Source organism: Vulpes lagopus, chromosome 12, assembly GCF_018345385.1.
Source record: "Vulpes lagopus strain Blue_001 chromosome 12, ASM1834538v1, whole genome shotgun sequence".
Taxonomy (NCBI): domain Eukaryota; kingdom Metazoa; phylum Chordata; class Mammalia; order Carnivora; family Canidae; genus Vulpes; species Vulpes lagopus.
Window position 1 is genome coordinate 13396424 of NC_054835.1, and position 13923 is coordinate 13410346.

General features: G+C 45.7%; 1 protein-coding gene across 9 annotated transcripts in view; it reads left to right on the forward strand.

Moving 5' to 3' along the window:
* Nucleotides 1-13923, forward strand: part of CACNA1B (calcium voltage-gated channel subunit alpha1 B) — a 196188-nt gene that overhangs the window by 39830 nt on the left and 142435 nt on the right. For all 9 annotated transcript variants that reach the window (XM_041725818.1, XM_041725820.1, XM_041725821.1 and 6 more), the window contains exons 5-6: nucleotides 788-940; nucleotides 2209-2399. In XM_041725818.1, coding sequence (XP_041581752.1) covers nucleotides 788-940; nucleotides 2209-2399 — 344 coding nt within the window. The remainder of the gene's footprint in view (nucleotides 1-787; nucleotides 941-2208; nucleotides 2400-13923) is intronic.

Genomic DNA, 13923 nt, shown 5'->3' on the forward strand with positions numbered 1-13923 from the left:
GGATGGCCAGGGCTGAGAGGCAGGAGTGACCCTGGTCCCTGTTCATCCACTCCAATGAGAAGCTTGGCATCAGTTTTTCTGAGAGCCCTGAGTGGGCAGGGACCCAGGGATGGACCTGAAGCCACTGTAGGGAAGCCCCTGTTCTGCCCCAAGACCCTGCTAGGCAAAAGCTCTGGCCTGTATCTAAGAGATGGGCCAGGTGGGAACGGAGTTATGGGGCTGAGCTTCCCTTGTGTGCTGAGTTCTTTTGGCCTGGATGCACCCTGCCTTGGGGTCAGTGGTAAGACACTCCTGCGAGCAGTCCCCTCCTTCACTTCCCTTAAGGAGTTGGGTCTGTCAGGACCTCCTGCACTTCTCTCCCAGGATCTCCTGCTCTCAGACTCCAGAATCTTCTGCTTCCTGCTCCCAGCATTGCCTCCCCACCGTAGGATCCTCTGCTCTCGCTCCGCTCAGAGCCCTTCATAGGTCCACACATCTCGTCAGCACATGCTCTCCAGCAGATGCCCCACACTCTGCTCCTCCTCTACTCTCAGTCTATTTCCCTCCAAGACTTATGTTTGTTCCCCTACCCTGAGGACTCTTCGTGTAAGCACATGTGGTTCCCCCAAGACTCATGCTTCCCCACAGTCCCTGCCCCATCCCTACATTGCAGGCTCCTCCCTCAGCACCTTTCCCCAGGATGCCCGGTGCTACCCAGCCCAGGCTGTGACTAGTCTGCGCACCCCCGCCCGAGCCCCTGTCCTGCCCACCGGCTCTGACCTGCCCTGCTTGGGCTACTTTGGCCCAGGTTTGCAGGTGGTGCTCAAGTCTATCATGAAGGCCATGGTTCCACTCCTGCAGATCGGGCTGCTTCTCTTCTTCGCCATCCTCATGTTCGCGATCATTGGCCTTGAGTTCTACATGGGCAAATTCCACAAGGCCTGTTTCTCCAACAGCACAGGTGAGGCCTGGCAGGACCCCTTTGACCCCTCCTCATTCCTCCAGGAGACAGGCCCGGCTCTAGGTCTGGCCTTACAGGTGCCAGACGAGTGGGGTGGAGCTTGTGTTCCGGTGGGGGACACACAGCATGACCTGGAGAACACAGATACGTGGACAAAGACATGAGCACAGTGACTGTACATTGTACTGATTTCTAGGGAAAAAGCAAAAGGGGAACTTGCAGTAGAATAATTTGGGAGCCTACTTCGCAGAAACCAGCCCGGGAGGCCTCTCTCCCGAGGTGACAGTGGGGTAGCCATCAGGGTGCAGGGAGGGGGATTGCTGGGTGGCCACTGGGCCAGGGAGCACCAGTTAAAGGAACAGTGTGTGAGAGGCTGGAGCAAGGAGCAGTGAGAATAGGGGGAAACCATGCGGCATTCGTGGCTGTGGGGGGAACTGTGTGTGTCATTCTGGAGAACTCAGGAAGGTGGTGGGGGGCTCCACGTGAGCAGAGACATCATCCCAGTCTTCTTGCTGCTCTGGAGAGGCCGAGGCAGAGAGAGACGGGCTTGGGCAGGAGGCTGATGTCTCCATCTGGGAGGAACAGTGGCTATGACCAGGTGCTTTGCTGCAGGTGGTCAGAGTGGGGCAGGTTCTGGGTGTATTTTGCAGTGAGGCCAATGAGCAATATGGTCATGTCCATCGATGCAGAGGAAACTCTTACTAAAATTTAGATCATTCGTGATTTTTAAAAACCTCTTCTCAAGGCTGGTAGAAGCATATCCATGCTGCAGGGGCCAACGTAGTGAGGACCCAACCCAGGCCCCCAGCCAACCTCCAGGCATGTGTTGGGTGGGCTCTGAGCCAACCTGCCTGATAAACAGGGACTGCAGTGGCTGCATCCAGGCTGACAGGCCAATCCGTGTGTCAGGAGAGTCTTGGTGGTGGCTTGGCTGTGAGGAAAAGGAGAAACCAGGTGGTAGTGGCAGGAAGAATTGGGTGTTAGGACTTCTTTTTTTTAAAATTTTCAAGTGAATAAGTCCTGAGCATGGTTAAAGGATGAGGGGCAAGTTCCAGTCAAGAGGGAGAAGTTGACCAGGAGTTCCTGGGAGGGTTGGTCTAAACTCAGGTGAAGGCAGGCTGTAGGCACAGGGAGAGAGCTGGTGCAAGGAGGGGTGGTGGGAAGTTGAGGGAGGATTTCTATCAGGTCTCCACAGCCCAGGAATCCCAGCAGGGGTTCTCGAACTTGGTGTTTCTGGGCTCAGGGTCTGTGCTTCATTCTCTTCACAGATCCAGATCCAGTGGGGGACTTCCCCTGTGGCAAGGAGGCCCCGGCCCGGCTGTGTGAGGGTGACACTGAATGTCGGGAGTACTGGCCAGGGCCCAACTTTGGCATCACCAACTTTGACAATATCCTGTTTGCCATCTTGACGGTATTCCAGTGCATCACCATGGAGGGCTGGACTGACATCCTCTACAATGTGAGTTGTGTCTTGGCCCTGGGACAGTGGATGGGCTCTGGAGCTCCTGGGGTCCCATTTGGGGTGAGGTTTCTGACCTCAGAGCCTCTGCCCATCCCCTAGCTCCTTCCTCCACCGTAGGATGAAATACAGGTGCCTTCCTTCAGGTGGCTCCACCAAGGGCCCACTATTATCACTGTCAACTCAAACTCTTGACCTTGGCCCTAGAGTGTCCAGGATAGCTCTTTGTGTGAAAGTAACACTAAGGGCTACTGGATGCTACTGCTGATGGTTGAGATGGCTGCAGCACGATCCCTCAGGCTCGCTGCAAGCTTGCTCCAAGTTAGGTCCTGTGTGAAGTGTCTCATCCCTCATAGAATCATCTCAAGTAGCCCATCGTACAAGGAAGAAACAGGCATGGAGAGGCTGTTTAATCTGCTCAAGGCCTTAAGACTAGTGGCGGCTTGCTGGGAATTACTATTTAAGCTATCCCTGCTGGGGTTTTCTGGATGGACTAGGGGTGGTGAAGCTTACTGGCCTCTCCTTGTCCCTAGGCTGCCTGATGAAGACAGAGGAGGGCAGGGTTTCGGGCTGCATGGAGCTAATGCTTAGGGAGACCTCTCTGATGGTGCTGAGGTCAGAGCATGTGTCTTGCACATTTCTGTCTTTTTTGCTGTGTCTTCTGGTGCTGTTTCCTCTCAGTCTTCTTGCCCATTAGGGTGCCTGCCTGTCACAGCAGTGTATACAGGGCAGTCTGGGTTAGTGCCCATGACAGAAGATGGGCTAAGGCCTTTCCCTGGTGACTGCTCTCACTCCCACTTCCCCTCCATGTGAAGCTGTCCTTGGAGGACTCTACCATGAATTCTTGAGCAGATTTCTGTCTCTTTTTTATGTGATGAAACCCCTAGCTGCCTTCTACCCCCTAGAGCCTTGTGAGTTGCCAGGGCATAAGCATAATTAAATGAGTCCCTCAGGGACTTTAGGAGGTAGAGAAAGAAGGTACACAGGAGCTAGGAATCTTGGAAGGTTTGGCTGGAGAGGTACAGTGGGTAGATTGCTGTGTCCTGGATAGCTGGAGTATGCTGTGCTCAGGTATTGGGGGGTAGAGGACCCTGCAGCACAAGGTACTTTACGTTGATCCTGCCACTTGTATGCTGATGTGTGGTTTGGGTTACAAGCCCCTGGAGCCTAGAGAGGAAATGATGGTTGTATAAGCTGGTGGCATGATGGACGGGATGAAAGGGACAGGATGGAACCCTTTGCCCTATGCCTTCTGCCTGGGTTCATAGAGACCCAGGTGGATCTCAGAGCTGGCATCTAGCAGGTACCTGGTGAATGCTCATTGAGGAGGCACAGGGAAGAGGAGGAGCTAGGAAAAGCTGGCCTGAAGTTCCTTGAACCAGATCCCTCCGTGGAATGGGAGTTGTGTCTTATGACAGGCTCTGTTTAATTGAGGAAAAGAGAACAGGCACAAAGGCAGTTCTGAGGAGCTTGGCTGTTCTCTTCCTGTAGCCAATCAAAGAGCAGTTTTCCAAAGACAGACCCTAAAAATAGCTCTGAGCTGGCCACATCCCTGCCAACCCCACCTGAACAAGGAGTGCTAGAACAGGTTTCTACAGATTTCAGTGCCCACTGGGACTTGGCCACTGGCCCACGTGACTCAGACTGGTGGGTCTGTGCCCTGTGGGGGATGGGGCTGGGCAGGAACTCAACCCTGGGGCAGCACACACTGGTCAAGAGAGCCACAGAGGATTCATCGGACACATATTTTCATGGGACTCATCAGGCTCTGAACACTCCCCAAGCCGCTCCCTGTACAGTGGCGAGCAGGAGGCATTCAGTAAGGGCCTAATAATGGCAAGTGCTCTGAAGAGGAGCAGGTAGTGATGAGTTAGAGAACCTTGTGAAGTTAAGGCCTGGCAAGGTCTGGAAGCCAAACATGCAGGTGTTATGAGATTTTGCACTGGGGGTTTGGCATGGCACCAGGCCACAGTAACTGCAGTCAGCTGAGGCTGGTGCCCAGAGCAGGTGGCCAAGGTCTGACTGGGTGCACGCTCCACACTAACAGGGTGGGTTGTTGCAAATCAGGCAGGGTTTTTGAAGGGGATTCTTTGGAGAGAGAGAGCCTGCCTCTTTCCTCAGCCCAGCGAGAGGGGCTTTTATGATCCTTTCAGACCCGCTCCCTGAGTGTAGAGGCCAAGTGACAGTGCCTGCCCTTTAGGGGCAGGAGCCATGGGCCCGCAGTGGTGGGCAGAAGGGAGGGAGGTGGAGAGCATGCTTGGTGTTGGGAACAGGGGAGAACGTGTGAGTGTTTCTCATGGACAGACCAGCTGTAGCTGAGGGGTTGTGGGCAGCCAGCAGCCCTTCTGAATTCTGACCAGGGGAATGATGAGGTCTTAGCAGAGAACATCTGTTCAGGACAGACTGCTAGAAAATTGGTGGTGGCGGGTGAAGGAGTTCTCCTTCAGTCCTTCTGTGACTGAAGGAGAAATGGCTTGCCTGTATTTTGAAAAGTAAGTGAAGTCAAATAGGGTCCTGGAAGATACACAGAAGTGCCTTGTGAGAGACCAGTCAGCAGGAAATTTCTGTCAGGCCTAGAGAGACAAGATTATCTCAGGGCAGCACCCTGAGAACTTGCCCATCCCCCTCCGCTCCCTTCTTGGCCTGGATTGTGTTGGGGTCAGTAACCCAGCAGCAAGCTGGGGAAGAAGGAGCCGTGTTAGGTGTGGAGGGGCAAAGAGGGGCCACGCCTCCGTCGCCCCATGAAAGCAGCCAGCTGTGGTAGGCCAGCCAAAAGAGTACAGATTCTCAGCGTGAAGCATGTTAAACAGTTTTATTGCCAGCTGGGACTGGACACTTAATTACTGAATTGAGACTGTGTTTTCTACTTGAGGTGATTGGAGAACTTTCTGTTACCCAGGAGTTATCAAAAAAGTCATAAGACTTATCTCAATTTTTATCCAGGGACATGAATACGTTCAAAGGGACATTAGAAGATAAATAAGTAGGCTTATGACAACGTATGTATTTATGAGAACATATGTATTCATGAGAATATACGTATTTATGAGAACATACATATTCATGAGAACATACATACATACATACATATGACTTTGCATATGTTCATTGAACTGGTTACATAAAGATGTGAAGAAGGGGTGTTCAGATGTGTAGGTTCCAAGGCTGTGTTTTACAGTTAGCACAGGTAGGGCTTGTTCATCAACTGAATGTGCAATGTGAGAAAAGGAAGAGCCAAAGAAGATGTGACTTCAGCGACTAGGAGAGGTGGTGTCTTTTCTTGAGAAGGGAGACTTGGGAGTGAGATATTTGCTCAGTTTTGTTTCATTGGATGAGTAGTAGAGCTCAAGGACCCTGCTTTGGCTGCATAATGTTTCAGAGAACTATTTTTACGCTAAGTATGCAGTGACATAGCGGAGAGGAGACTGTAGGGCTGAGAGTGTCTGCCTGAGGTCACGGATGGTGTTCCACATTATGGGAGATGATTGGCCCAGTAGGGCTGTAGAAAGAGAAGCAAAGGAGGCCAAAGACTGAGCCCTCTCCAACTTGGCTGTGGAGGGAAGTTCTAGCGTTCAGAAGCTGAGCAGGAAAAAAGGAGCTGGCAGAGAGACCAAGGTGGAGCCGTTGAGGCAGGGTAAGAACAATACCATGAGCTTGTCTTGGAAGCAGAGCTAAGGAAAAAAGTTTTCAGAAAGCGATCAACCAGGATCAGGTGTCTCTGAGAGGTCGAGAAAGATGCTGCTAAACTTGACAAGAGCAGTGTCAGCAATGGGGGTAGGACCGTGGGACGTGCAGGAGATGGAATGAAGGCAGCGGAGAGAGTCAGCTCTTTCCCAGGGTTTCCCGGGAGGGGTAGTGGCAGGTAAGCGAGGGAGATTTGAGGACTGGCTGTTTTTGTAAACCTAAACTTTGAGATAATTCAGGGTTTATATGCAGTTGTAGGAAATCTGTCAAGAGATCTCCTGTGTCCTCTCATGGTGATAACCTGCAGAAGTATCACCACCAGAATGCTGGTGTGGGCACGGTGGAGACAGAGAACCTTCCATCCCAGCAGGATCCCTGCGTAACCTCCTGTAGCTGCACCCACTTCTCTCTTACCCCGTCCATCCTTGTTAATCACTGATCTTTTGGCCATATCTGCAATTTCAAGGAGGTCCCGTAAATGAAACCATTATCTCTGTAACTTTTTGGTGTTGACTTCATTTCACTCACATGATTCTTTGGGGATTCACGCAGATTACTGTGTGTCAGCAGTTGATTCCCCTTGATCCCTAGCAGTCTTCTGTGGTGTGGGTGGACTCTACAGTTTGCTTAACATTCATTGAGTTCCATTGTATTCCATTGTATATATAGACCATGTCTTCTTACCCATTAATCTGTCCAGGACATCATGGCTTCTTCCACAGTTTGGCTATTGTGGACATTGCTGCTGTGAACATTGGGGTGCAGGTGTCCCCGTGTTTCACTGCATCTGTATCTTTGAGGTAAATACCCAGTAGTGCAGTTGCTGGGTCATAGGATAGCTCTATTTTTAACTCTTTGAGGAACCTCCACACAGTTTTCCAGAATGCCTGCACCAGTTTGCATTCCCACCAACAGTGCAAGAGGTTCCCCTTTCTCCACATTCTCTCCAACATTTTTTGTTTCTTGTCTTGTTAATTTTCATCCTCACTGGTGTGAGGTGGTATCTCATTGAGGTTTTGATTTGTATTTCACTGATGGCAAGTGATGTGGAGCATGTTTTCATGTGCTTGTTGGCCATGTGTATGTCTTCTCTAGAGAAATGTATGTTCATGTCTTCTGCCCATTTCATGATTGGATTGTTTGTTTCTTGGGTGTTGAGTTTAATAAGTTTTTTCTAGATCTTGGATACTAGCCCTTTTGCAAATATCTTCTCCCATTCTGCAGGTTGTCTTTTAGTTTTGTTGACTGTTTTCTTTTGCTGTGCAGAAGCTTTTTAACTTAAGTCCTAATAATTCATTTTTGCTTTTGTTTCCCTTGCCTTCATAGATGTATCTTGCAATAAGTTGCTGTGGCCAAGTTCAAAAAGGTTGTTGCCTGTGTTCTCTTCTAGGATTTTGATGGATTCTTGTCTTACATTTAGATCCCTAGCCGTTTTGAGTTTATCTTTGTGTCTGGTGTAAGAGACTGGTCCAGTTTCATTCTTCTGCATCTGGCTGCCCAGCTTCCCTGCACCATTTAATGAAGAGACTGTCCTTTTTCCAGTGGATAGTCTTTCTGGCTTTGTCGAATATTAGTTGACCATAGAGCTGAGGGTCCATTTCTGGGTTCTCTGTTCTGTTCCATTGATTTAGGTGTCTGTTTTTGTGCCAGGCCCACACTGTCTTAATGATCACAGCTTTGTAATACAGCTTGAAATCCGGCATTGTGATGCACCAGGCTTTGGTTTTCTTTTTCAGCATTCCTCTGGCTATTCAGGGTCTTTTCTGATTCCATATAAATCTTAAGATAATTTGTTCCAACTCCATGAAGAAAGTCCATGGTATTTTGATAGGGATTGAATTGAATGTGTAAGTTGCCCTGGGTAGCATAGACATTTTCACAATATTTATTCTTCCAATCCATGAGCGTGGAATGTTTTTCCATCTCTTTATGTCTTCCTCAATTTCTTTCAGAAGTGTTCTGTAGTTTTTAGGGTAGAGATCCTTTATCTCTTTGGTTACGTTTATTCCTAGGTACCTTATGGTTTTGGGTGCAATTGTAAATGGGATTGATTCCTTAATTTCTCTGTCTTCTATCCCATTGTTAGTGTATAGAAATGCCACTGATTTCTGTGCATTGGTTTTGTATCCTGCCACATTGCTAAATTGCTGTATGAGTTTTAGCAATCTTGTGGTGGAGACTTTTGGGTGTTCTTTTTTTTTTTTAAAGATTTTATTTATTTATGTATTTATTCGAGAGAGAGGCAGAGATATAGGCAGAGGGAGAAGTAGGTTCCCTGTGGAGACTGATGCCTGGAACCCTGTAGGTTCCCAGGACCCGAGGATCACGACCTGAGCCAAAGGCAGATGCTCAACCATTGAGCCACCCAGGTGCTACTCTTTCGGGTTTTCTATGTACAATATCATTTCATTGGCGAAGAGGGAGAGTTTGACTTCTTTGTCAATTTGAATGCCTTTTATTTCTATTTGTTGTCTGATTGCTGAGGCTAGGACTTCTAGCACTATGCCGAATAATAGTGGTGAGGGTGGACATCCCTGTAGCGGGGGAAAAGCTCTTAGTTTTTCCCCATTGAGAATGATATTTGCTGTGGGATTTTCATAGATGGCTTTTAAGATGCTGAGGAATGTTCCCTCTATCCCTACACTCTGAAGAGTTTTGATCAGGAATGGATGCTATATTTTGTCAAATGCTCTCTCTGCATCTATTGAGTGGATCATATGGTTCTTGTTTTTTCTCTTATTGATGTGATCTATCACATTGATTGTTTATGAGAGTTGAACCACCTGGGGACAAATCCCACTTGGTCATGGTGAATAATCTTTTTTTAAAAAAAATTTATTTATTTATTCATGAGAGACACAGAGAGAGAGAGGCAGAGACACAGGGAGAGGGAGAAACAGGCTCCATGCAGGGACCCCGATGCGGGACTCAATCCCGGAACTCCAGGATCATGCTCTGGGCCAAAGGCAGGCACTAAACCACTGAGCCACCCAGGGATCCCTGAATAATCTTCTTAATGTTGTGTTGGATCCTATTGGCTAGTATCTTGGAGGCTTTTTGCATTCGTGTTCATCAGGGATATTGGTCTATAATTCTCCTTTTTGGTGGAAGTCTTTGTCTGGTTTTGGGATCAAGGTAATGCTGGCCTCATAAAATGAGTTTGGAAGTATTCTCTCCCTTTCTATCCTTTGGAACAGCTTTAGTAGAATAGGTATTATTTCTTCTTTAAATGTTTGATAGAATTCCCCTGGGAAGCCATCTGGCCCTGGACTTTGTGTCTTGGGAGGTTTTTGATGACTGCTTCAATTTCCTTGCTAGTTATTGGCCTGTTCAGGTTTTCTATTTCTTCCTGTCTCAGTTTTGGTAATCTGTAGGTTTCCAGAAATGCATCTGTTTCTTCTAGATTGCCTAATTTGTTGGCATATACCTGTTCATAATGTTTTAAAATCTCTTGTCTTAAGCTGCTTTAAGAATTTTCTCTAAAAAAAAAAAAAAGAATTTTCTCTTTATATTTGAAATTTGCAAGTTTCACTATTAAATGCTGAGGTGTTGAATGGTTTTTGTTGACTTTTCTGGGGAGGGGGTTCCTCTTTATCTCTTGGATCCAAATGCCTATTTCCTTCCTCAGATTAGGGAAGATCTCAGCTATGATTTGTTCAAATATACTTGTGGTCCTCGCTCTCTCTCTCTCTATATATATGCCTTTTCTGAGATTCCAATAAGATGAATATTCTTCCCTCACGAGCTTTCCTTCTTTATTTCCTGAAGTCTTTACTCGTGGGCTTTTGTTTTGTTTTTCTCTTTTTCCCTCAGCTTCCTTCCTTTCCATCAACTTCTCTTCTGTGTCACTCACTCTCTCTTCCACTTCATTAACCCTAGCAGTCAGAGCATACAGTATAGACTGCATCTCACTTAAAATATTTTTAATTTCAGCCTGATTAGATCTCAATTCTGCAGTAAGAGAATCTCTAGAGTCCTTTATGCTTTTTTCCAGAGCCACCTGTAATTTTATAATTGTACTTCTGAATTGTATCTCTGACATGATATTTAAATCCACATCCAGTAATTCTGTGGCAGAGAGTATTACTTCCTGTTCTTTCTTTTGTGGTGAATTCTTCCTTCTAGTCATTTTGTCAGTGTAGAGTGGCTGTATGAGCATGCAGAGTCAAAAATATCAACTATGACCTAAGTAAAATACACCCTAGATGATTCCAAAGAGGTCAAAGACCAGAAAGTAAAAGAAAAAGAAGAACAGAACAAAATAAAACAAAAGGACTACTATAGTGATAAATTTTAAAACAAAATCGGGGGATCCCTGGGTGGCTCAGCCGTTCAGCGCTTGCCTTTGGCCCAGGGCGTGATCCTGGAGATCGAGACCCGGGATCAAGCCTTGCATCGGGCTCCTTGCATGGAGCCTGCTTCTCCCTCTACCTGTGTCTCTGCCTCTCTCTCTCTCTCTCATGAATAAATAAATAAATAATCGTTAAAAAATTTTTAAAAAACAAAATAGAATAAAAACAAAAACAAAAAACAAAGGAAAAAAGGGGGTGCTGAGGAAGTGGTGGTGGAGAGAGAGTATAGTCTCCCCAAGGGAACCTAGAGGGTGATCCTCTTGGTTCTGAGTGTATTTTGTTCTGTATGTTAGAAAATGCTCATTTCCAAATTTATATAAAGCAGTAAAACTTATATAAAGCCCCAACATTGACCACAAGAGCATAAACAAGATAAAAGAGGGGGGCAGAATGGGAAGGAAGAGAGAATATAGTTTCACAGAATGAACCAACTCAGTGTTCCACTTGGTTCTGGGTATATTGTGGTCTGTGTGTTAAAAGGTACTAACTTCCACCATGTAAAACAAAATGAGACAGAAAAACAAAAAACAAAAAACAAAAACTCATGACTCATGTATCTACCAAAATTAAATTGAGTATGTTGAAGGGAATATAAAAATGAAGAATATACCTAAGACATGTAATTGTAGAAATATTAAAGCTAAAAAGGAAAAAGGTTAAAAATGAAGAGTTGGTAAAATATAGTAGTTAAGGCAGGAAAAGAGAAACAAAATTAGAAAAATTTAACCTTAAATATAAATGAATTGTAATGAACAAAACCTCTAGTTCTGTATACTATTCCGTGAGTCCTGGAGCTTGCCAGTGCTGCTTGGTCAGTAGACTTGCTCTTCCCCGTCCTTCCAGCTGGGCTTCTGGGGGAGGGGCCTGCTGCGCTGCCTCGCAGGTGTGTGTACCTGGCAGAGCTGCCCCGCCCCTACTAGGTGCCGGGCTCGGTGGGAGCAGTTTACTCCGTGAGGCCTTTGTTCCCCGGAGGCCCTGCCGCTCCCAGGTGAAGAGCGGGGGGGGCGAAGAAAGAAAACAAAAAAAGTGGCGGCGTCCAGATCTCCAGCTCCGGGGCTAAGAGCTCCCTGGGAGCGCCAAACCGCGGTCTCCCGGGGCGCACCGGCCTAGGTCTTAGGCCTAGGGGCTAGGCCCCTAGTCTTACTGTGTCTCTGGGAATCTTGCGGCTTGACTGCCCCTCCTGCGATTCTGCCTGCCCTACGTCCCTGCTGAGCACTTTCCAGTCAGGGAAGACTCAGGCGTGGATTTTTAAAGTTCCCACTTGTCTGCAGCTTGGCTTTCCTGCCGGTTTGCCCGGCTCCCGGGGCTCCCCTCCCCTACTTTCTTCTTGGCTTTCCTACCTTATCAGAAGCGATCCTTTCCTCTCTGTAGCATCCCAGCTCTTCTCTCTTTATGTCTCAGGTTGAATTCATAGGTGGTCAGGGTGTTTTGAAGGTTATCTAGGCAAGTTTGTGGGACCCGATGAATGGAGGACCCCTACTCTTTTGCCATCTTGCCTCCTCCGCTGTTGGGATTGTTATTTTGCTGTGGAGTTTTTATATATTCTAGAAACTAGTTCTTTTTCAGATATGTGTTTTGCAAATATTTTTCCTAGTCATTGACTGCATGGCCTTGACGTATACCCTTCACCTGATCTTTCACGGAACAAGTTTTCTTTTTCTTTTTTTTTTTTTTTTAACAGAGCAAGCATTTTAAATTTCGATAGAGTCCAGTTTATCAATTTTTGCCTTTTTGGATTGGGCTTTTGTGGTCAAGTCTAAGAACTCTTTGTGTAGTCCTAAATTCTGAAGATTTTCTCTTGCTTTTTTTTTTTTTTTTTTTACATTTTATATGCAAGTCCATGATCCATTTTGAGTTAATTTTTGTATAAAGTGGTAGGTTTAGGTTAGATTCTCTCTTTTTCTCTTCCCCCTTTCCCTCCCTTCTTCCCTTCCTTCACTTTTTTTTTTTTTTTAAGATTTTATTTATTCATTCATAGAGACAGAGAGAGAGAGAGGCAGAGACACAGGCAGAGGGAGAAGCAGGCTCCATGCAGAGAGCCTGACATGGGACTCCATCTAGGGTCTCCAGGATCATGCCCTGGGCTGCAGGCGGCGCTAAACTGCTGGGCCACCGGGGCTGCCCTCCTTCACTTTTTTTGAACTTATGAATGTCCAGTTCCTCTAGCACCCCTTGTTGAAAAGGCTATGTTTCATCCATTGACTTGCTTTTGCACCTCTGCCAAAATAGTTGGGTGTATTTCGTGTGGGTCTGTTTCTTTCTTTTTCTTTCCTTTTGAAAGCAAGCTCTACATCCAGCGTGGGGCTTGAGCTCAAAATCGTGAGACCAGGAGTTGCGTGCTCCACTGACTTAGCCAGGTAGATGCCCTGTGTGGGCCTGTTTTATTCCAATGATCTATGTGTTCCTCTCTACCAATACTATGCAACCTTCATTATTGTAGCTGTGCTGTAGAGTAAATCTTTTAAAGCAGGTAGACTGATCTTTCCTGTTTTATTCTATTTTGGAGAATTGACATCTTTACAATGTTGGGTCTCCCAATCCATGAGAATGGTATAGCTCTCCATTTATGTAGATTATATTTGATTTCTCTAATCAGCATTTTGTAGTTCTCAGTATACAAGTCCTGCATACATTTGTATGCCTTCTAGTTCCTTTTTGTGCCTTATTGCACTGGCCAAAACTTCTAGCATTATGTTGAATAAGAATGGGGAGAGCAGACATATTTCTCTGCTCCTAATCCTAGGGAAAAAGCATTCAGTTTTTAACTGTTAAATATAAAATTAACTGTAAGTTTTTCTGTTTTGTTTTTTTTTTGTTTTTTTGTTTTTGTTTTTTGTAGATGCCCTTTATCATACTGAGGCAGTTCCCCTATTCCTACTTTTCTGAGGGGTTCTATCATGGGTATTGAATTTTGTAAAATACTTTTTCTGCATATGATAATGTGATTTTTTTCTTTAGCCTGTAATATGGTGGATTATATTGATTGACTTTTGAATTTTGAAACAGCTTGAGCGTAAACAGGAATAAACTCCATCTAATCATCATGTATAATTATCTTTATATTTTCCTTAGTTCTATTTGTTAATATTTCATTAAGGATTCTGGTATCTATATTCATGAGTTCTTTTGGTCTGTAATTTCCACCTTTTTTGAATTGTTTTTGTTTGGTATTGGTATGAGGGCAATATAAGATTTAGAAATGAATTAGGAAGTAATTCTATCTCTTCCATTTTCTAGAAGAGATTTATGTAAGTGGTATTATTTCTTTTGTAGAGAACTGATACATTTTGGTACCATTGGTACAAATTATGCAATCTAAGTCTAGAGATTTCTTTCATGGATTTCTTTTCAAATAACACTTTTGTTGAGATATAATTCATATACCATAAAATTCACCACTTTAAAGTATAAAGTTAATGACTCTTGTATGTTCACAGGGTTGTGTGGCCATCAGCATTATCTAATTTTTGAAGATTTTTGTCAAGCAA